Raw genomic sequence first — 22,728 nt, forward strand, 5'->3', positions numbered from 1 at the left:
TGCTGCTGGGTATGGTTTACCTCAGCTAGTGGGTCAGTGTCATCCTTCTGAATTTGGCATTTTCAATAATGCTGTATGGGTATATGTCCTTGTAAATAAAACAGCATGACTTCAGCAATCAGGAGGAGCTGGGGTAGCATTAGTAGCTTTAGCTAAAAAAAAGAATAAAAAATACATACTTTGTGTTGACTACTCTTTTCTGTAACTTTTGTCATCAGCTCTCACATTGTCTTCTTTAATGAGCAGCAAGGTTTGAGGTGCCACCTGCAATTTATTTTACAACTAGTGCAACGCCCATTCAAAATGTGCCTGTTCAGAATGGACCGATTTTTCAATAGTGCCCATCCCCTACATGTCTTTCATGCAGACTATCAGTAGACACTACAATTTACCGATGCTTCCTAGATGCCTCAAATGCATGCTATCAGTAGACACTACAATTTATTGATGCTCCTTAAACGCCACACATGCAGAATATCAGGAGACCACAACTTTGAGCTGAGCTGAAGTTGATCAGATGAACTGTAGTGCCCGTTCAAAACGTGCCTTAGACATCCTGCACTATGTCTTGAACATACAAACAAAGTTCTTATGCGTGAGCAACGGGAATAGAGTTTCACTCTCTAAACTTTTTCAATTCATTCTCTATGGTAATTCTTATCTCTACGGATGTAATCCCATCTCTGACCACAATGGTGGTTCCAATGGCAGAATGGTGCTGTCCATATTTCCGCCTGTTGAATCCATGTGCAGAAGAAGAAGCAGAAGCAACGTTGTTAATTAGGTATTTTTACATATTTCTGAACGTGCCTGAGAAATCCAGCACTAAGTCTTGAACGTACAGCTAAGTTTCGTTCACAGTACAGTTCAATAGTAGAGTTTAAATCTGTTAAACATTTTCAAGTTATTAACACTATGGGTGTAATCCCACCTCCGGTTGCTCATGGGGGAATGTTGGGTCTCTGTAAATTTAAGAGTACAGTCTAGACCTGCTCTATGTGAAAAGTGCGCTGAGATAACTTAATGACTTCACTTGACTACTGTTTACACATCAAGCAAAAAGGGAGTAACATTAGTATTTATTTCGAGTTGTGTTTCCGTCCACCTGAAGAATCTAATTCCAATATTCAATCTCATTTTAGTTCTGTTTTGCTCTCCACCAACACCTGAGAAAATAATCTGGCTTTTAGCTGCTAAATGCTCCACTGTGTTCATGAGCTAGTTGCAAACTTCTGTTGTTTGATGCAAGACAGGAAGTGCACAGTGGGTTCTGGCACTTGTGTTAATATAAAAGATATTGATTAATGCAGCTTTAATGCTGTAATGTTAAATGTGTGAACTTCTGTGTTACTTCATGAATCCTAAATTGCTTTATCTCTAAAAAAATATCTGTAATGCAGTCCAGCATTTAGCGTCCCATTTTGAATCCAGAATAATTCATTTAAAACTCAGTCTACCTGACTTAGCTATACAACATTGTCCTCACAGAACAATGCTCCCTTTCTCTATCCTGCTCTAAACGTTAAACCAGGCTATATGTCATGTGTGTATGGAAGGAGTGTAGACACTCGCTGGTCCCCAGGTATCTTAACAGGAACATAAATAGTGAGCCCAGAGTCTGTCTGGAGCAGGGAGTCAAACACTCCTCCCGTGGTGAACATTGTCTCACAGCAGTTTCTTACCAGTCACCACCATCCCTCACCCAGCACACAAGGCCTTGCTGCTTTTTACTGCACGTTGCCTCAGCTCTCCCACAGGAGAAACATAGGCAGCACTGGGAGTCAGGATTCAGTAGTAAATACTCTCTGGCCTCCAGCCTTCAGGTGCTTTTATTTCAGAGGTGTTTCTTAGATTTAAAAGTTGTCATTTGAAAGATTTAGAAACCTTTCATTGTATATTTTAGTATGGTGTCCATTAGGGGTGCAACGGATCATAGTTGATCCATGAGCCGTACGGATTGCCTCCCACGGTTCCACACGCATGTGAACTGCAGATTAATTGCAAAATTTAATATCTCATTTAAAATAAAGTAAACAAACACTTTTCCGCAGTTAATGTTTGTTTGGTGGCTCGTTCAACAAACTAAGCTGCAGGACGAGACGCATGTTCATGTTTGTAAGTTATGAAGTTTTGATAATGTGGACACAGGCTGTTGTTTCATTCACTACCATGCTTAAAGGAAGAAGGTATCATGCTTCATATTGCAATGTAATTTAACAATTGAGCTTTGAATATTTTATATATTTTAAGATTTTATTTAAACATTTGATATCTTGAATGTTGTTTTCATTTAAGACCATGGGCAAAAGTTCCATGCTGTAAGTGTTTCCCAGAAAATATGGAATACAAAGTTTTGTCTCCCCCTCTGAGCTGAAAAATTATCCAATCCGTGACTCAAATCCGTGATACGATCTGAACCGTGAGTTTTGTGATCTGTTGCACCCCTAGTGTCCATCAAACATCACAAACATTGTGTGGGCACTGTGACTTCTTGGGTTTTTCAGCTGAAAAAAAACCCAGCTTTCTATAAGTGGCTCTTTATCTTTTCAGTCATAAAGGGTCAAACTGTACTCATGACGAATTCCCAGTTCTTCTATTTACCCCTAAGAAAGTATAGAAAAGTAAAACACACCTGGTTCTTGGGCATTTTACTGTAGTAATGCAATGATCTACAATAATTCTTTAAAACAGCAAATGTAAAAGCTCTCTGGCTATAGATTGAATGACAAACTGTGTTATAGAAACTGATTGTAGAGTGTGAAACAAAAAGGACATTTATTTAGCTAAAACCGTCATCGTAAGTTTGGTCAGAATTTACGCAGGGCATTGCATGTTATATAGTTGAGATATTTGATCCATTGTTGGTGTATATGAAATGGCTTTTCAAAGGTAGGTGCAGTAAGAGAGCCAGATGTTAGTGCCCTGGAGGGCTTAGATCAAGCCCCCAGGAAGAGTGCCACTCTATGAGATGTATACACTCACTACGTTTAATAAAAGTACTCTTTAAATAGAGCATGTGGAAGATAAAGTGATCCAGTTCTTCATATATTAAGAGGTTGTTCTTAATCAATTAATCTTTTGATGAGATTATATAGTTGCAGAATCACTTTGTGGCATATTTGATTTATTCTCAGCCCATTTGCACATTGATTCATGGTAATAAGGAGGGACTTGTGTGCAGTGGACTGGTTGGTGGATCTCAACCTGATTCCAAAGTCTCTCCCAAAAAATGACACACTGCTGTGTCCTCTGTAGCATATGCGGGAGGATAAGCCTAGGAGGAGTTATCTGTCGGCTTATTCCAGATAAACTGCTTTCTCCAGATAGAAACACTCAGCTTTACAGATAGGTAGCTGCTCACAATCTTCATGTGGGGATAGAGGCCAGGGCCAGGCAGGGCCTCTCTCCAGCCTACTGATAATGAAGTTTATCAGTCCTGATGGCAAATCGTCTCAGGACAGCACCAGAAAAGCATGCAGGATTTGGCAGCTCTTTAACATAAGTGGCTCATTCTTTATTCTTTGTCATTAACTGACTTTTATCTTTTTAAAGATGAAAGGGATGGTTTGGCTTGCATTTTATCTACCAGAATTACATCTACTTATGTTTTGGCATTTGTGACTTTTTCTTGAGTTTCCTAAAAACTTAAAATAAAAAATAACATTTTTTTTTTTTTCTTTTCGCATTTTTACCACAGTTTTAACCATGCTAGCAGGATGGTGGGTCAGTGGGTACATCCACCACTTTGATCCAGACTGAAATATCTTGACAGCTATCAGACATTGGTCCCCAGAGAATGAAGCCTACGGTCTTTAGTGAACCGGTGGCTTTTCCTCTAGCACCACTATGAGGTTCATATTTGTGGTTCTGAGTGAAATATCTGATCAACTATTAGATGGATTGCCATGAAATTTGCAATAGATATTCAAAGTCTCAAGAGGATACATTCTAATGACTTATGAAATAAGTCATTAGAATGAAATATTTTTACAACTATTGTCTAATAAACTCAATGAAAACTCTATTGTTCGACCCACTTGGCAGGTTCATTAAAGTTTTAAGGCTTTCTAAATTCTTCCTTCATATATTGTTTTTCTTGATCATACTTAGTACAATCTATGCTTGCATGCATAATAGTCTCCTCAGCCATCTGGAAAAAAATATGTGCATATATCAGTATCAGCGCATATATCGGTATCGGCATTGGCAATCGGCCACAGTGAGTTGGAAATATCAGCATATCGGATATTGGCAAAAAATCCAATATCGTGCATCCGTAGCAGTTTCAAGAAATTGTATTAAATCTTAATTAGCATTTCTCCTTACTAATATGCTGACTTTTTTGTTTGACAATATCACATTACACAATTTTGCTGTTTTGAAGAAGGGTATTTTTTGTAGTGCAGTACTTCACCCATCTCCTGCCTACAGTGAGTTATATTCCGTAAATTATGCTCAGCCAGTCAGATATCCTAAACAGTCTGTCAGGGTGATAGAGTGGCTGGTCAATCAAATGAGGATGATTTATTTGTCAGGTACCATATTTATGTGCTCCGTCCCTGGGCTCAGGTGAGTCAGTCCTGAAGAAGCTTTTCAAAGGTTACTGTCATGATAATCTCACATGATGACAAACTGTCTGAGGCATCTCTGTGGCTCCCATTTACATCTGTCATTTCTACTTTAGATGTCTTGGTAGACATTTGGGACACTCCTGAACTATTTGATAGCTTTCATTTCTTTTTGCTAAGACCTGATGCTAGGCTTGGCAAGCTTTTCAATCTAACACTGCACATTCAATGACAGATTTACAGCAGCAGATTTACAACTCAAAAAGCCATCAAAATGAAACAATGTGTTCTTGATTTCGGATAGTAGAGAAAAAAAGTAGCCTGGTCATTATAGCCAGTGACTGTCAACTTTGCAGGCTAATAACAACTGTTGCTAGCAGATTTCATCAGCTCTAATTAGCTAGTGAGTTAACATTAACTCCATGAGTTATAATGTTGTCTGGCTGACTTGTTTTAAAATGAGAACCCTGCAAAAGATCTTAAATCTGCACTTGACAGCAACATACATGATATCATGCTAATCAGGCTAAAGCAACAGTACATGTACATGTCTGAGGCAAGAAGTCAGCATCCTCACCAGTCCTCACTAGCACAGTACTATGGACACACTTTCTCATTTAAGTGAATGGGAAAGTGTGTCCAAGCTTTTGATTGGTACTGTATGTAGAGGACATGGAAATGAAGGAGTGGCATTGTTTTTGTATTCCAGAGTACAGCTAGTTATCCCTAGTATAGTATAAGAATTAAAATGGTAAGATCAGAATGTTTGCCAATTTTGTTCTAACACACCCCTCTTTAAAGAAAACCATACTAGGACAAGCGGTGGTGAAAAGTAACTAAGCATATTTACTCAAGTACTGTACTTAAGTACAATTATGAGGTACTTGTACCTTACTTGAGTATTTCCATTTGATGCCACTATGTACTTCCACTCTAATGATGTCATATATAATAATATATCAGTCAGAGGGACATTAATACTTAGTACTTAGTACAGTTTGCTGCTAATACCTGTGTACTTTTACTTAAGCAGGATTTTTCGTGCTGGACTTTTACTTGTAATGGAGTATTTTTACATTGCTTTATCAGTACTTTTACTTGATTAAAGGATCTGAGTACTTCCTCTACCACTGAGGACAAGCCCCATAGAGGTTAGATTTGTGCTTTATTGGTCATACTCAAGCAGTATGGTTCCGTTTTCACTATACAAGAGAAACAGCTTTGAGGATGATGTCTAACCAATGAGCAAACTTTTCAGTTTAAAGTTTGCTGAAATTGTAAATCTCCCCAAATCCAGACAGAGCCACTGATGTTACTCTAAACTCTAATATAGTAGCATCCAGGACTGCCTCCCACACAGTGGATGTGTCCTGAATGGGTTTTTTCTACCATAACCTGGAACCTTCCCACCCCCCTATTGTAGTTAGCTATATGCTAACTCTTGGCCTTGGAAGTAACACTACCTTAGCATTACTACTGTAGGTGGTAAACTTGTTAGCCGGGAATGCTTTGCAGCTTTCAGTAGGGCAGATAAACACACAGTTGAATCCATTCCTTGAACATTTGCTCTTGTGTTTTTAGCCTTGGACAAGGCAAAGTACACCAAATCATTCAATTTATTCATATACCAAAACCCAAAGCTTGACAGGCCTGTAGTTACAGTTGCTAAGCTATGATTGGACAACCGCTGTTCAGGGAAGGGGTTTATCAATTCAATTACAGCAAAGATCTAACAGAAACAAACACATATGTCACCATAATAAATTGTAGAAGAATAACTGAAGTGTCATTTGCTTTTTTGGCTTGAGAGAGGGGACTCCCAGCCTTCCTCGCTGAAATGTGTTGCAGCCTTGGTAGCTGCTGGTAGCATCCAACACTCTAATAGCTGGGGACTAGTTGTTCCAATACACATTACGGTCTGGAAAGTGTGTTTTGAAAGCCAGAAATCTCAGCTTCCAGTGAAGTAATTGTTGAGTCACTGGTATCGATCAACAACCCAGTCAGCTGCCTGCAGATTTATTATGGTCATCTGCTATACCGCAGTAAAACATTGGTTATTATAACACCTTTAATAATAAGATACACAAGTAAAGAAATAACTGACTATAATTCGTCATAGCACAAAACATGTTTTTTCCTTGAGACAAGCCCTCATTGGATCCTGTGTACCTCTTTAAACACCACTGCGTGATGCAGATTCAAGGTCACACACAGTCCTCTGAGAAAAAACTGCAATCAAAATGCCATTCACACTCCCAGGCCCTGACAGATAGGATGGTCATGGGATATGCCTCTCACAATCTGGCCCACTCACGGCTGTCTACACTGCTACACTGCAAATAGACAAAAAGACTTTTCACATCATAATTTCCACAGAATCTTCTTAAACTCCATGATCATTTGGCAGACTCTGTCAGACCTGTGTCGAGGTAGTCTGCATGTGTTCAGTAAATGTGAGACAAAAGTTTCCATCTGTTCACCTATAATCACAGTATTTCCTCTGGGATATACAATAGCAAACACTGAGCTGGGTGTGCTTTAGAAAAAATCTGACTTTGATCTGAAATCTGGACTGTGTCCAAGCAGCAGAGTATGTACACAAAGCCTGAGAGACACATGTCTTTATGTCTGGATTAGTGACAGAAATTATTTTCCTCTTCAAAGGGGTTACTATACAAACAGTTCAAACTGAGATATGTATAACATATGAAGTGACAGTGACTGGATTTCCTGGCTGAGTGGACATTTACCTTACTTATATCACATTTGCATTATGTTGAAACACATGTCTCATACATTAAGGGATTCAAACCACAAACCACATGAGTGAGGATTTATTATGTGTTGCGTTATCACTTGTTTTTCTGCCATTATACACTTAATGTGCTTAATGCAAGACATACATGGAATCTGCCTCAATACCCACATTTGCAGTATTTTTAAGTAGTCGATTGTCTGCTTGTGTGATGTATTTCTAGTAATTGTCAAAAATGCCCTTTAAGACATCAAGTGTGTGGAGGTTTTTCAGACCACACTGGGACACACTGGGTTAATGTGGCTCTCCCATTGCTGCAGGGATTTCACTTTTTTTCTCTTTCACATTTGGGATTTTACTTACATCAAACTACAATTTCCACAGTCAAGAATGAGCATTCTCCCTCAACATGTTTCATTCTTTCTGGGTTTCCAGAACAGAGAACAGGTTTTGACTGCTAAATGAAACCTCATCTGTCGTATTTTTTCTTCATTGTCTCTAAAATGCCATCAAGTGTCTTGTATTTCATGTGCTGTCGATATAATCATTTTACTTTCTGAAGATATAGTAGATGTGTAAACTTTTCGTAGATTTGAACATTTGACGCATTCTCACAGCAGACCAAGAAGAAGTCTTTGGCCAGATTAGAATCTGAGGCACAGAATGCCTACCACATTAAATCATGATAAAACCAAAAGTGAGTACATCCGTAATTCGCCTTCATTTCCTATTCAAAATACATGTAGGTTTCAAAAACCTAAAGTTTGTTTACAACCTGTCCAATTGTCTGACTGCTTGTGTTGACTTTTTTTGAATGATATCACTATGTTCCCACATCTCAGCATTTAACTCAGGAATTATGGTTACTGCAAAAATAAAAAATAAAACAAACTGCAGTTTGTAATAAACCATCCTTTAAGCGCTCATTGGGACAAATCTATGACTTCATTCACTGTATGTCATGTGACCCAAAGGCAAAACTCCAACATTTCAACATTTTTTCAGAGTTCCATCCTCTCCCTCTTCATCAGATCAGCAGTGTCTCTTGTCAGTTTGCTAACAGATCAGTCATCGCAAAGGACTGCAGATTTCTTTGTGACACAAATCAAAGAGTTAATCACTGCGATCTGTCTTAGAGAGACAGTTACCTTTTTTTTGGCTCAGCTCCATGTCATCAAGAAGAACTCATCCTGTCTATAACTCTCTCCTGTCCCAGCATGGCCCTGGCACCTGGCACTGTATGCTTCCACCTCCAGTTTCTAATTATAAGAAATCTAATTATAACGCTGAGGTCACCTTGTAAAGACATGAAAGTCTGCAATGTTTGGGACTATTGTTACATTACTAAAATAAGTAAATAGAGCAATTTAAGCCAACACAACACTGAATTTAGCTTCTTCCAACACCGGGGTTGATTAGGAGCATTTGCACTGTGTTTATTTATAAAGACTACCAAACAATGGCAAATTAATAATTAGTTTCAGAGGTTGAGAAAGAGAAGGATAATTTTGGGGCATCTTTTCACTTAAAGGCAATTAAACTAGTTGGTGACATTTTTTCAACTAAGTGTCAGTTTTTCTCATTTCTATCATTAACTCATGTAAAACAATAGTCATTCAACAAACACAATGTTCATGAAAGTTTTTGGGATTTCTGTTCTTAACACCTGCTGTTAGGTTGGTCTTATGGTAACAATCTTCTCATACACAGGAAGTGATGTGTTTTACATTTTTCCATCTTGTCTGGAATGACTGGGTACGTAGCATGAGTAATGATAGCCGCCCTGGCTAGACGGCTCCAGATACAGACAGTCTGAGTTTGATCAAATTCAGTCTTCCCCACTAAGTATTAATGACCTACAGTATTGCACACAACAATGCAGTCAAATAGCATTTTTTTTCTGTCCTCAGCTCTATTGCTGTGCTTTCTGTCTATGGTTTTTCATCAGGCTTGGTCTCCACCTCCACTTGCCAATCATGCTTCTGCAATTTGATCATCACCCCATACAAAACTAAGAGGCTTGAGTCCTTCAACAGGCATTTGCGGTGTTAAATTTATGAGTCTTGATGTTGATTCAGAAATGAAAGATATATATCACTTGGAGACACAAGTCTTCAAGTGATAGAGTTCATAGAGTGTAGACGCCGCTATTAATTTTGGCAAAGTTTCTATGTGCTGTCACATGCTGTAATTTTGTGTGTTTTAAGGCATTTGGGACTTTCTGTGTGTGCACTAGAATTTTTAGGGCAAATTTCCAGACAAGACTGAAAAAACAAGGAAAACCTTGTAAAGGTGAGGGCAATTATGGTGCTCTTTTGTGAGAGTTATAAGGTCTTTATTTATAAGGACTTTATTCATGGCAAGATGACAGAATTGAGACCATTATTGGACAGGGATTAGGGATTAGAGGATTGATTTGACTATAGTAAAGTAATAGAAACTGTCTGAGAGTTTGTATGGGAGCCAATGTAGCAAAATAACTTGGCTTTGTGAAAACAGCAGTGTCTGCCTGTTGGAGTGATACATTCCAGGAAAAGTCACTTACTGCACTGATGTGAAATAAACTCAGCTGAAACACACTGTGGGAAGTACATCAAAAGCAAAAACACATCACACAGTTTCTTCCAGATGGTCACGTAATCATCTCTCATTATCTGAAATGATTTCAACACAGCATTTTGTGTTGCACTTTTAGCTGTTTCAGCCACTCTTTCATTCTCAAGAAAGGCAGTTTTCTTATTTTCAGCGTCATTGTACCTATATATTTTCACTGTCAGGTGATTTTGATGATTTACAGTTGAAATATTATGTTTAGATTTATGATGCTCCACAGCAGATCTATTAGATCCAGATCCATTAGATACATGTAATGCATTACCAAAGACAGTTTAAGTCCTGATGTCACACCCAGACTATGTAAGTCAGTGCAGTCTCTCTTCAGAGTTACTTGCATCATTCTTTCTGAAAAAGTTAAAGGTGTCTCTGGGGTGTAGATAAGGATTTTAACAGTTTTAACAGTTTCAACATTTGCCCCAAACCTTTCAGTACAGGATGTTTGGTTTTGTTCACAGCTTTATTTCCTGTAAACTAAATAATTACTGTCAAATTAACCAAATAGTCTGCCAGCGCAGCAGGTTTCCCAATACAGGGAGCTCCAAAAATAAAACAGCCAAAAAGTTAAATGTAGCCCAAGTTTTGCCACAATACAAAGTATTTCAGCAAGACGCTGCATTGGCCAATCACCTACATGCAAGTTTACATTCCTGGCAGATTACTTTGTAATTTGAATGCTGTATTTCTACTGTTGAGTGAAAGATAAAGTGTTGTGAAATCCTGCCTCACAGTATTGATTATAAAATGTTGTGCAGTGTTTTGGTCTCTGAAAAGCCTTAAAATGTTTGGATCTGTCACTCAAACTGGACTTTCTGGATCATATTTCATATCTGTCCCAGCAGACAAAGGCAGTGAGTCACAGAACATACTGTTGAACACACTGTGGGTCTGGATTTTTAGAAATATTCATTATTGCAAATGTCATTGTGATTTTAATTCTAATTTAATTTTTCAACTGTTTCCTGAGTTTTTCTGGTTATTTTTTGCATTTTTCATAGCTGCTTAGTTGCAGCATACTATTGTCCTTCATAAGACTCCATATAAGCTGATATAGGGTCTACTCTTGGTAGATTGACCTTTGCCAGATCAAGCTACTGAGGTCAAGAGGAAACCCTAAATGATGTCAACCAGGCTCAGCAGCAGGCACAAATCATCAGCCTCTCTAATAGTGTTGCTGACAGTATTGACTTGACTGAGGTAGGGTGTCAATAACTCAAAGGTGCACAGAGCAAAGGGACACAGTCCCAGTTATTTATGGTGTCAGTGGAAGCTCTGTCTGATTATCATCTCCAAGATGGATGACCCTCAGGTGTCCTGCATCTGCACCGTCTCCAATTCCCTGATTTAGCACAAGATCTTCAAGCACCCTGAGGTTCTTTCTTTTTTCTTATTTGAAGTGCAGGTATGAAAGCAGCATTATATGTGATAGATGGGAAGATTCAGTTATTGCCTTGGACCCAGAAGGGAGTCAGTATGAACCCCTGGAGTCTCAACAGTTCTTGCTTCCTGCTGTCCCTGGATAATACTGTTGTTATGAAGGTCTGCTGGCCTGCACACTCCACCCCAGTGTCAACCCGACCTACTACATGACCCCAATCACCAAAACAATGCTGCATTCTCTGCAGCCAAGTACACAGACTGCACAGATGACTACCTAGAAATATGGGCTCCTGAAGACTTAACACTGCAGTATGCTGGTGTTGTAATACATGGTGCACGAGTCAAAAAGGTGTGCCAGTGTTTACATAGTGGCCCAGAAAAAAAAAAACACTGACCTTAACTTGGACTGATCCCATTTGTGTTATAGTATCACTCTGTCTGAGCTGAATGTAAGGCACACAAAAGAATGTGTACTTCCTTTATTTCCATTGCCTGTGGTGTTTTTGTCAGCTTTGAATAGAATAGAGCTCAGCTCTTTGCCGACTGTCTGGGTGGAAAATCAGAAAAGGATTTTTTTTGTATTGTCATTGTTATTCCCAACAATTGAGAGAGTGTCTCTTAAGATGTCTGCATTAAAAGCAACTGGCATAGATATCGTGAATAATGGATGATATTGATTCTCATCTCCTGTTATATTTCTTGCATATAACACTGCTTGATGGCTTTCTTTTACATATCTTAAATGAATCTGTTTCTCCTGCTATGTTCTCAGCTGATTTCAGAGCCATTTTGCTCGTGGGGCTTATCTGCAGGCAGCAAATCCTCTACATAAAAGCTTAAGATGATGTAGAATGGGACCCTCATCTGTCACTGGGGTCGTTCTCCTTATCTCTGAATGTTTGTGGAGAGATGGCTGGGTCATGGGCACAGACTGTCTACTTTTGTTATGACCCCAGTCATGCTGCTTTCAATGCCTCCTGGCCACGGTAAAGCAGAGCATCAAGCAGCTAATCATACGAAAACTGTATTTGTTTTGTGTTGGTTGAACTTCAGCATGAAAAAGAGTCAACAAACACTTGGATCTGCCATTGAGTACAAAACAAAATCTTTGTTTCTTCTTGAGGAAGAGTGGAGGTGATTAGGGGAACTGAAAATTGTTATTTTTTGCAGCTAATCAAGGCAACAAGCCCTCATGTAATAACATACTTTTGCAGGGGGAGTGTGTGAACAGTTGGAAGCTGAGGCTTAAGAAGTGGAGCACTATGTTTTGCTGCCAAATCGTTCGGAACTGAAGAGAAGAAGAAAATGAGGCATCGTGTGCCTTTTCCAAGCAATTTCATATATTATATGTCAACTTTAATCGGTCATTTCACCCAAAATAGGGGAAAAAATATTTTATCACTTACCTCCAGTGATACCTAGCCAGGCAGATAGTTTTGGATTCATTTGTCCAAGTTCTTAGATATCTGCCTAGATGTCGGCCTCCATCTCAGTACAATGGAGGTGAATGGAAACGTTTGTGGTCTTCACAGCATTGAAAAATGACATTTAAAAACTCAACAGCAACATCTCTTTCCAGAAACAGTGTAGTCAGTATTCTGAATAATCCACAGAACACATTATGAACAGTTTTCATTGGGACTACTTCTTCAGTAGTTGGTTGTTCCAATGGAAAATGGTTTCACCCAACCTCTAAAACCAAAACTATCTGCATGGCTAGATATCACTAGAGACAAGTGACAAAACATGTTTGTTTGGGTTTTTTTTTTTAGGTAATTTGGGTGAAGTAACCTTCAAACCTTCATAATCAAGAGCAGATATTACAGTTGTACTAGCATGCCTAAAGTATATTGAAAAGTGCTATATAGATGGATGTAGTCTGAGTAATCTGATTTCGTCATCTACCAGCCTTTAAATAAATATGTGAAAATATTACACTTTGCTCAGCAGTGGACTTACTGCTACTGTTAGTTGATTAATTAATCAATCAATGGAAAATTATTTGCCAGTTATTTGGTAAGTGATTAATTGTGTAAGTCGTTTTTCAAACAAAACTGGTGGTTGCATCTTCTCAAATGTGACTGAGAAGATGTAATGTGAATTTTCCACTTTTTCTGGTCTTAAAGTAATTGAACATATTTGCTTTAGACCGTTGTTCTGACAAAACAAGACATCTGAAAAGATCATCTTGGCCACTGGAAATTGTGATGGGCATTTTTATAGAGCAAACAATTAATCGTTATTGCAGCCATGCTCAACATACATAATTTAAAGAGGATGTAGCAGTCCAAGGGGCATTTCACAGACAGTGAATAAAAGGCAGTAAGGAATTTTGCATTGCATCAAGTGAGCACAAAGCCCCCCCCCCCCCCCCCCCGTTTTGTTACAAGCAAACAAAAGTTGATTCAAATTGTAAATCAACCTCAAGCCCCCAATTTTTTGTGTTGGGCACATGGCCAGCCCTAAAGTAAATATTGAGTATGACAGTACATGCTGGTAGGGCTGTGTAGCCAGGGCTGGATTAACCATCCAGGAGGTCTTGGAGCATAAATGGGCAAATAAATAGCCATGCAGTGAATCTGGGGCCTTCAGGGACCCTGAGAGTCTGCTGTCCTGGTGCAGTTGCCTGCTTTGGTATGAAGCCATTTAACCCAAACAATCCTCTCTCACTTCATCTTCTTTCTTTCCCAGCTTCTATAAAGGTATTTTGGCAAACATCAGGCACAATTACCCTTTACAGAAAGTAATATCAGGAGCTCAAGGTCTCAAGGAGTTTTTTTTCTCGGATGCCAGGTGTCCATTGACCGCTGAAATGCCTTTTTTACTGTTGGAAAAGCATTCAAAATGGATTTATTTCACATGTTCGACATTGGGACCAAACCTCTCAACAGCGTGGCTGCCATGACTGGCAGATGTGAGAGGTTGGCTTGAAAGAGAGTCTTGCATTTTGTTGCCAGCGGGGCCGCTCTTTCAAACTTCACTTTCTAGGCCATGTCTGCTCCACAGCTTAGATCTGCTTAGACTGCTGGTGGTGGTAAATTTCTACCAAAATGATCTTGGCTGATGTCAGTAGCATTGAGCATAATGAAGTCTGACAGAGAGAGGATGTCCCAGAATATGAAGGAAATGACTCATTACTCACTTTTGGTGCAACTTTATGTTAAGTTCAGACTTTATGAACAATGTTAACATGTTTATGAATCACGTTAGCATGTTGGCATGGTAGCATTTTATGACTTTTGTACTTTTATAGCTAAATCAGATGCATACCTGATGCACCATTCGTACTTATCATAAAGTGAAATACAGTTTTGAGGCCAAATTTGGAACACTGACTTGGGCTTTGTGTTTGAGCCGCCCTGCTGTCTCATATTTGGAGAAGAATGGCAGCAGACATTTCTCACAAGGCAGCCGGTGCTGCTGTGGACAGGCTGCTGCTGATGGGTGTCTGGGGCTGATAGACTGCCAGACGTGAAAAGGGCTGACTGGTGGTGGGAGGCCGGATGGGCACGCTGGGCATTGCAGGAGATTAGCATTTCTAGGCAAAGAGGAATAATAGTTGAGAGCAACAACAAAGCTGTTAGCTCTGTTGTTTCAGAAACAAGAGGCTGAAGGTGAGAGCAAAATGCTGTATTTCTGACTTTGCCCCTGAGGACAGCAGAGTGTGAAACAAAGACAGTGCATTGCTGTACTGTGAGGTCCTTTCTTTATCTATTTGAGTGAAAGCACATATTTCAGGGACAACCCTGACTCAGTGTAAGGACAGTCTTTTCAAGCCTGCAGTCCATTATATTCCCATCTGCTTTACAGATGAGACCCATGGGGGCTGAGTAAGAAGAAAGGCAGAGGAAAAGAAATGGAGATGATTCTCACATATCACTGTGGTCATGTTAAACCGCCTAGATTTGGGAAATTCAACAATCTTCTGGCTGACCTTAAAAAAGTGTGAGCAAAAAGTAGGGATGTTGTTCCTGGTTGTTCTCCAGGTGACACCGTAGAGATGCAGAGATTTCACAAGAGGCGACAGTACACTGATAGACTGGCTATCTGTGCAGGGGGCAGCTATTTTTAAAGCAACACTAAAAGCAAACTTTTATGTAAAAATACACAGGTCTTTTCAGCCAAATTAAAAAGTGACCTCTGCCAAAACGAAATGATTGTGACAGATGTGATCATTGGCAGGTTTTCCACACACAGGAAACAGCAAATTAAAACTTAGTGAATGAAAGGCAGACTCACATGTGAACATTCAGAGACAGCTGAACTTAGCCTTTGAAATAAAGGAAAACATGCATAATTTGACTTTGGTACAGGCCTAAATCTGAGACCTGAACCTGAACCTGATCCAACCCGGCTAAACCAGAAACGTACAGACAAATTAAACCTGACCCAAGATCCAAAACTATATTTTTGCTTTATTTTATCCATCGCTAACTGTTAACTCACCAGGTTGTTGGCTACTCTGTGTCTGTCCCTCCTCCTAGAGAGGTTTTAAATATCCATCTGCAACACATGACACGCATGGATGAGAGAGAGACATTTATTAAAATCAAAAAAGTATTTCTCTCTAATATGATTCATGACTAAAATGGCAACAACTCTTTATTAAGAATTTAACTCTCAAAAACACAGTTAATCTGCTTTATGAAGACTGTGGGTGTTTGGGGGTTTAATCAGATCAGATTTCATTGACAGTAGCCGACCAACAATACTCCAATGTCATCAGATTCTGATTCATATGTTCCTGATCCCGACTGCTACACAGACATATATGACATCACCTTTTTCTAGCTGAGTTCCACCCACTTCAAACCAGTAATGACCTATAAAAAATAGCTTGTGAAATAACCAAAACTGTTCTGAATTTGGCTGAAATTTTAATTTTATGTTCACGAAGGAGCCCATGAACTTCAGTCCATACTGGAGTTCTTTTTTTTTTTTTTTTTTTTTTTTTTTTTTTTTTTACATCTCACCAAAAAATTGAAGATATTCCTCACATTTGCACTCATTCCAGTGTGGTCATATTGGACTGAAGGTCAATGTCACAATGCTTTCAAATTGTTCTGCAACCTTTCCTAGAACTCTGTATTTCTGCAACTTGAGATCTAATGTGTCACTGAATGCTGAAGGATATTCTTGCCAACATGCTGCATTGTATGCAGTGTATAATTTTGACAGGATCCTCATATTGTTCTGGAGAAGGATTAAGTCAGTTCTCTGCTCTGCCTGGTTTATTTGTTTAGGAAGCATATTGATGAATGACTGTCACTGTGTGTTTCAGGGTGAGAAAAGCTTGCGACTGAGTCAGGGTGGTGGGAGCTGAGGCAGTTAGCATCCTCGCATTGTTCTAAGCCGTTTCCCATACATGACTGCTGGTATTATTACATTGTAAAAACGACACTCCCTGAATGCCTTGAGTGCCTCGTCGGTCCATTCATACTGGCTGCAAAAATAAACACATTGAAACAGAAAGCACTCAGATGTGGGAAGGATAGAATTCATCATGTTTTACATCTGTGAAAGTTCAACAGAAACGAAGGGAGTTTTTGATTTGTTTAAAATAACAACAACAAACAAACAAACAAAAAACATGGAGACAGTAATGTTTTGTCTCTGTCCAGCTGGCATGTTTGCCAGGGGTGTAAGAACATGCAATTCAACCTCACTTCATACCACCATTCTCAACTGACACTCCTCTCTGTGCATTTTGGGGGTTTTAACAGCCAATACAGATTTTTTAAAATTAAGCTGCCAGTTTAATTTTCATGACAGTATTGAAAGTTGTCCATTTCCCCAGAATTATGCACTTGATTTATGTACTCAGCTCTACAGAACATTTTAGCGTCTTCCAGCTCATTTTTACGGTTTCATAGCTGGCAACTTTACTGTCAGTCTCATCACTCTCATCCACCTTGTTTCCAGCCACTGCAGGCAGCTGTTTTTTGCTAAAAAGCTCTGATAAACCCACTGTACACTTCCTGCCAAGCACCAAATACAAGATAAAAGTTAGTGGTTAGCTGATGAACACAGTAGAGCATTTAGCAGCTAAAGACCCTGATATTTCCCTCAGGGGTCAGTGGTTACCTAAAATAGAGCTAAAAGGAGAGTAAATATTGGACTTCAAATTAATGCTAATGCTACCCCATGACTGTTGAATGATTGTTACATAGGTGTTTGCCATATCAACTTTAACTTGCCCCATAGTGGCCAAAAATATCTGCCAATCGTGCTATAAAAGCTTCATTAAATTATTTCTTTGGACACTTGGGGGCAGTAAACTCAAAAATTAGCTGAAAATACAGCTGACATTTTCTTATGGCGTATATGTAAGCAAACAGTTGCATTTACACATTTCGCAGAGCAACATTAGCATTAGCTAGTTGCTAGCTTTGTTAGTTGTTACTGGGTGGGTAGTGTAGACTGGGTTTATCAGAGTTTTTTCTGGAAACATGTGCCCACTGCTGATGATGATGGCAAAATGCATTCATTTATTTATTTATAAATGACTTTTTTCACATTTGATCCATTATTAATATAAAAAATATTGATTAGTGCAGCTTTAAATTTACCAAATTATCTATTTAATGTCAGTAAAACTCTGGAATCTTTCAATGAAGAATGAATTTAAACACTATCAGATAATGAATTGAATACTATAAATACATTTTGCAAAGATTACAACATGTCACTTCTGCACTACATTAGACTTCATTGCTTAACATGAATGAGCTGATATTTCTGTACAGATCAGCATCAGTGTAATAAATCAGCTAATCAATATATCGTCACCTCATTAACACAGATAGTGTCCATACTACAAAGACAATGGTGTCACATGATGCGGTTGGTGCCTGGATGTTGTCATACATTCTCAGCCGTCTAAGATGCCTCTGACATGTGTCTCAGTGTGGTGTGAGACAGGTCTGTGTTTGGCCAGACAGAGTAATGATGGCGAGCAGTGTGAGGCCGGGCTAATCAGTCCAGACAAACCCCATGAGAGCTCCTTAAGTGGATGGATGTCTCTTATTCTTGGTCTATCTGCTACATAACAGCCTGGTTTGGTCCAGAAGTAGTGCTGCCATCCCTGAAACTGTTTTGACTCTTGCAACAATAGCTATTGGCAAAAGTGTGGTTTCTGAGTTATAAATATATGCACTTGCTCCCATTGTTTCTCAGGTAATTAGTAGGCTACTCCCGATTGTTAAGCTGCATCTGACCCTCCGGCTGAACCTCATGTTTGGCCTTTGGCAACGACTCCTGGAACATACTTCACATAACAGTGGGAAATTACAGTGCTTCCAAATTTCCCATTTAGTGTCAGTGTGAAAAAATGAACCTGTGCGGTTGTGACTTCAGATCGTGTCCAACAGTTTTTTTTCCTCTCTGCAAAATAGACTGGGATGATGTTTTTGGTTCCAGTCTTGAAACAGTCAGAAGTTCTATGAAACGAAAACTAGCAGAGATGTTTCTTTTCCTTCTTCTTCTGTAATAGAGAAAGGAAACATACCTAAAACCTCATCGTTTTTTTTCTTGTTGGGATTAGAAACAGATTGCATGGAGACTCATCAATAAAACATTGGACATGTCAGCTTCAAACATCACTGTGTGTGAGATTAAAGTCTTTCTAAAGCAGGATCTCAACAAGGACATGGATTCTACAATAATAATGTTTTACAGAGCATCGTTTCAGAGTGGAAACACAAATGTTTTGGGGGTAAAATAAGAAGTTGCTTTTACTTTCATGTGTCTTCTTCTCTTAACGTGACACTATTTTCCGAAGACAGCATTTATAAATTATGCACAGTAAGCTACAGACAGCCTTTGCTTTAAATGATTGTTTACTGAGCATTAAAGGAGCCGGGTTCGGGATGAAACTGAATGCAGTCAGTTGAAATAAAAGGAGTTTCAAAGTGAAGCTCAAAGCAGATCTATTTAAGGCATTCCTGGCTCTATGGGTCTTTTTCAACTGAACGTATACAGCGCAGTATGGGATTAGCATGGTTTAGATGTATTATACTTGGAGGTGAATACAATAGATGTTACATCAAGGAAATAATGCATGCAGGAAACTGCAAGATCTGATCAAAATGCTTTATTTGATGTGGAGCAAATTCTCTGTACTGTTGCTGTTTTTAATTAAAGGGACTCATACACTGTAGCGTAATGCCGTGTGTGTGTGTGTGTGTGTGTGTGTGTGTGTGTGTGTGTGTGTGTGTGTGTGTGTGTGTGTGTGTGTGTGTAAACAAATGTATTCATGTCTGGATGCTTTTATGCATCAGAACAGTATAAAAGTATGAAAATTCTTTTGTATTTGCTGTTTTTTTGTTGACATAAATAAGGTTCATGTCCTCAAAGTTATAAAACAATGCTTCATTTCATGCAGTGTGAATAAGAAGAATATGCAAATGTTCTGTACTGCGTATAAGCCTACAAAGGTTTATTGAGTTGAAAAACAAAAGCTCATTGTCAGTGGCTTTTCTTCAAAGGGCACGGAGAGAAGTTTGGTGTGTGCGTGCGTGAGTATGTGTGTGTGCTCGAGTGTTCATGGTAATGTGTGGATAAAAGCAGTGGGGTGAGACGGCTTTGGGTGTGACGTGGAGGCGATGGGGAGGCTGACGAGCTCTCTGCGCTCTATAGGGCCAAACAGCAGCAGCAGCAGCAGCAGCAGTAGTTGTGCCTCATGGTGTGTTCATCCACTGACTAAGCTTGACGCAGAGCAGCCAGACTCGCTACATACTCAGCAGTGGGGGGGCATTTCAGTCTCTGTGGGAACTGCAGTGTAGCAAAGCTGCCACGTCACCGGTCCCTTAACGTAGGCAGGGTTTGCTTCAAATGAACTGACTTCTAATTGGAAGCAACAAAGTAGCATTGATTTATTTGTTTATTTTTGGCTGGTGTATGCATTGACAGAAATGTGAGGTTTAGATATATGAAATGCTTTCATTCAGTTGGGGATTTAATGGGTTCCTGGTTTAACACATGTTTTATGCTCACTTGCTTCAGTTAATGACATTGAAATGATGCCATTGTTCCTTTTTATAAGTGGATTGCAAAATAGAGATGGTTTTTGAAGAGGAGCCATCACTGGAATTTTATTTTTGTATTCTTTTACTGAATGACAAAATGGCCAGTTCATAATGACAACTGATTTAACTTACAGAGCCATGCATAAACTATCTAAGGTCAAATCAACTTTGTCTCAATAAATGAACAAATATCTCTGCTCCACATAGCATTTTTCCTAAACCTCCTGTCATGGAGTCATAGCTGCAAAGCATGCTGCTGGTTCTGGAAATATATTTTCCTACACTGTAAAATCTCATTTTCTTTTAGTTCAAAAAGCCTTGTCTTTGCAATTGTGAACAAAACACTGCATCCCTGAGTTCATCTAAAATAGGCACAGAATCTGAGCGTGAACTGACTTAAACGGCTGAATGTTTTATCGGGTTTCAACAGAGCATGAAACTTTAGCTTCCGCCCACTGTCAGCAGAGCATGCAACAGAATTTTAAGCTTGGTGAATGGATGTTTTAACAGAAATGCTCTCCTTCCATTTGTGTGTACACAGACATACACCTTTGACTTTATAAGTATGGATGGCAATGTCAGTTGGTTCACCACTTTGGTCTAGACTGAAATATCTCAACAAATATTGGATGGATTAATATGAAATTATGTACAGACAATCAATGTCTCCAGAGGATGAATTCTGTCAAATTAATTGGCATGAAATTAGGCACACACATTCATATGATTAGTCATATCCTAATGACTAATGAAAGGATTGTGAAAACTGGTAATCCCCAGACTTTCATGTAGCATCATCATCAGGTTAACATTTCAATTTGTTGAATAGTTTGGTTTATGACCAAAAACCTGCAAAACTAATAACTTCCCTTCAGCTAATTCCCATCAGCCTCAGCTGTAGTACTAACTAGCAAATGTTAGCATGCTAACATGCTAAATTAAGATGGTGACCATGGTACACATTATACTGTACCAACTGAACACCATGTTAACATTATTATTGTAAACATGTTAGCATGCAGTTATTAGCTTTTAGCTCCAAGTACAGCAGTAACTGGTTAGAGCCTCACACTGCCACTAGCATCGCTGTGAACTTTCACTGTGTGTTCAGACAGATCCCAAAGTGCAAGTTGAAAATGTCTCAACTAACCTGAGCGAATCATTTGCGTGTATATCAGGGAAAAAGAAGAGAAAGAAATCTGTGAGAGAGTCTCTGGTGAGTTCTAAGTTCAGTCAGAGGCTGAGCACAGAGACACAGGCACACTCCCACAGACACGTCAGTGGTACAAATGGCTCACCAGGAAAATTTGTGTGAATGATGCAAAAATTTGCTTAGCTTTCTGTATGAAAACACTTTTTGTCTTTTTATCAAAGAACCAAGTATTTTCTAATACAGTTGCTCATCTTTTGTACTGATGATACAACAAGGAGATTTTCATGTCCATTTAGGACAAGCGCTCCAATTGCCAGTCACCTGACATTGTCCAAGTAGAAAATGAACAGAACTTTTACACTTTCTGAATCCTGAATGCCCCAAATACGTCCTCCCACCTTGGTTCTCCATTGTAGCTTGTGTTACCCTACATGTGCTGTACATAAACACTGCTTTTTGTTCACAACCCTACCTGAGAACTGCAATTCTACTTGTGAAAACTATGTAGAGATTAAATTTAAGCTTTCCCCAGCTGTTTAAAAAAGTTTCCAATCATAAAATGGGCTACTGTATTCTGGTAACCTGACTGCACCTCTTTATTCAGCTGCAAAAATCTTAAAGGTGCCTTTGAGGCGTCTACCATATGTTTCTGTCTGACTGCTTACTGTATTCACTGCACAGTTCAGGCCCCTGTCTGGTCTATATAGAGTAACTGTGCAGACACAGATGATTTACTGCAGGGCTGTTTTTGTTCCATCAGTCTTGTGTGCTGATGTATGCATACCTGCGTGTCTCTGTGCTGCAGGTCCAGGTGTCTACGCGGAAGACCTGCTGCAAAGCTGCTGTGCTAATGGCCAGAGATGGGCCACAGAAAATCACCACTGCAACCACATGCCTCTGCTGAACAATGACAAGCACTCTATATGCAGGTAAGTGACATGGCCTCAGATTCAGATTGTAGTTTTATTCAGACAAATATTTTTGGATGCTGCTCTAGAGGCAGAAATAATCTCATTTTTTCAACATGATGTGATGAATTCTCTTAGCTGACAGTTTATGTAGGAGTGCTGTAAGCCATAGATGTATTAAGATTAAAATGTAAATGTATAACATAACATTCTAGCAGGACACCCCTGCCTGTCATTCAAATCAAACTTGCTTACCAAGTGCATATGCTAAAAACATTTTTCAGGTTTCCTCAGGTGTTTTTGGGCGTGAAGCACATGGGTGTTA

The 22,728-nt window shown here is 39.1% G+C and overlaps 1 protein-coding gene across 2 annotated transcripts in view; it reads left to right on the plus strand.

Moving 5' to 3' along the window:
• fbln2 (fibulin 2) overlaps window positions 1-22,728 on the plus strand; it is a 78,358-nt gene that overhangs the window by 5,560 nt on the left and 50,070 nt on the right. For both annotated transcript variants that reach the window (XM_044349534.1, XM_044349535.1), the window contains exon 3: window positions 22,301-22,424. In XM_044349534.1, the coding sequence (XP_044205469.1) occupies window positions 22,301-22,424 (124 nt within the window). The remainder of the gene's footprint in view (window positions 1-22,300; window positions 22,425-22,728) is intronic.

This window comes from Thunnus albacares, chromosome 4 (assembly GCF_914725855.1).
Source record: "Thunnus albacares chromosome 4, fThuAlb1.1, whole genome shotgun sequence".
In the NCBI taxonomy this organism is placed as follows: domain Eukaryota; kingdom Metazoa; phylum Chordata; class Actinopteri; order Scombriformes; family Scombridae; genus Thunnus; species Thunnus albacares.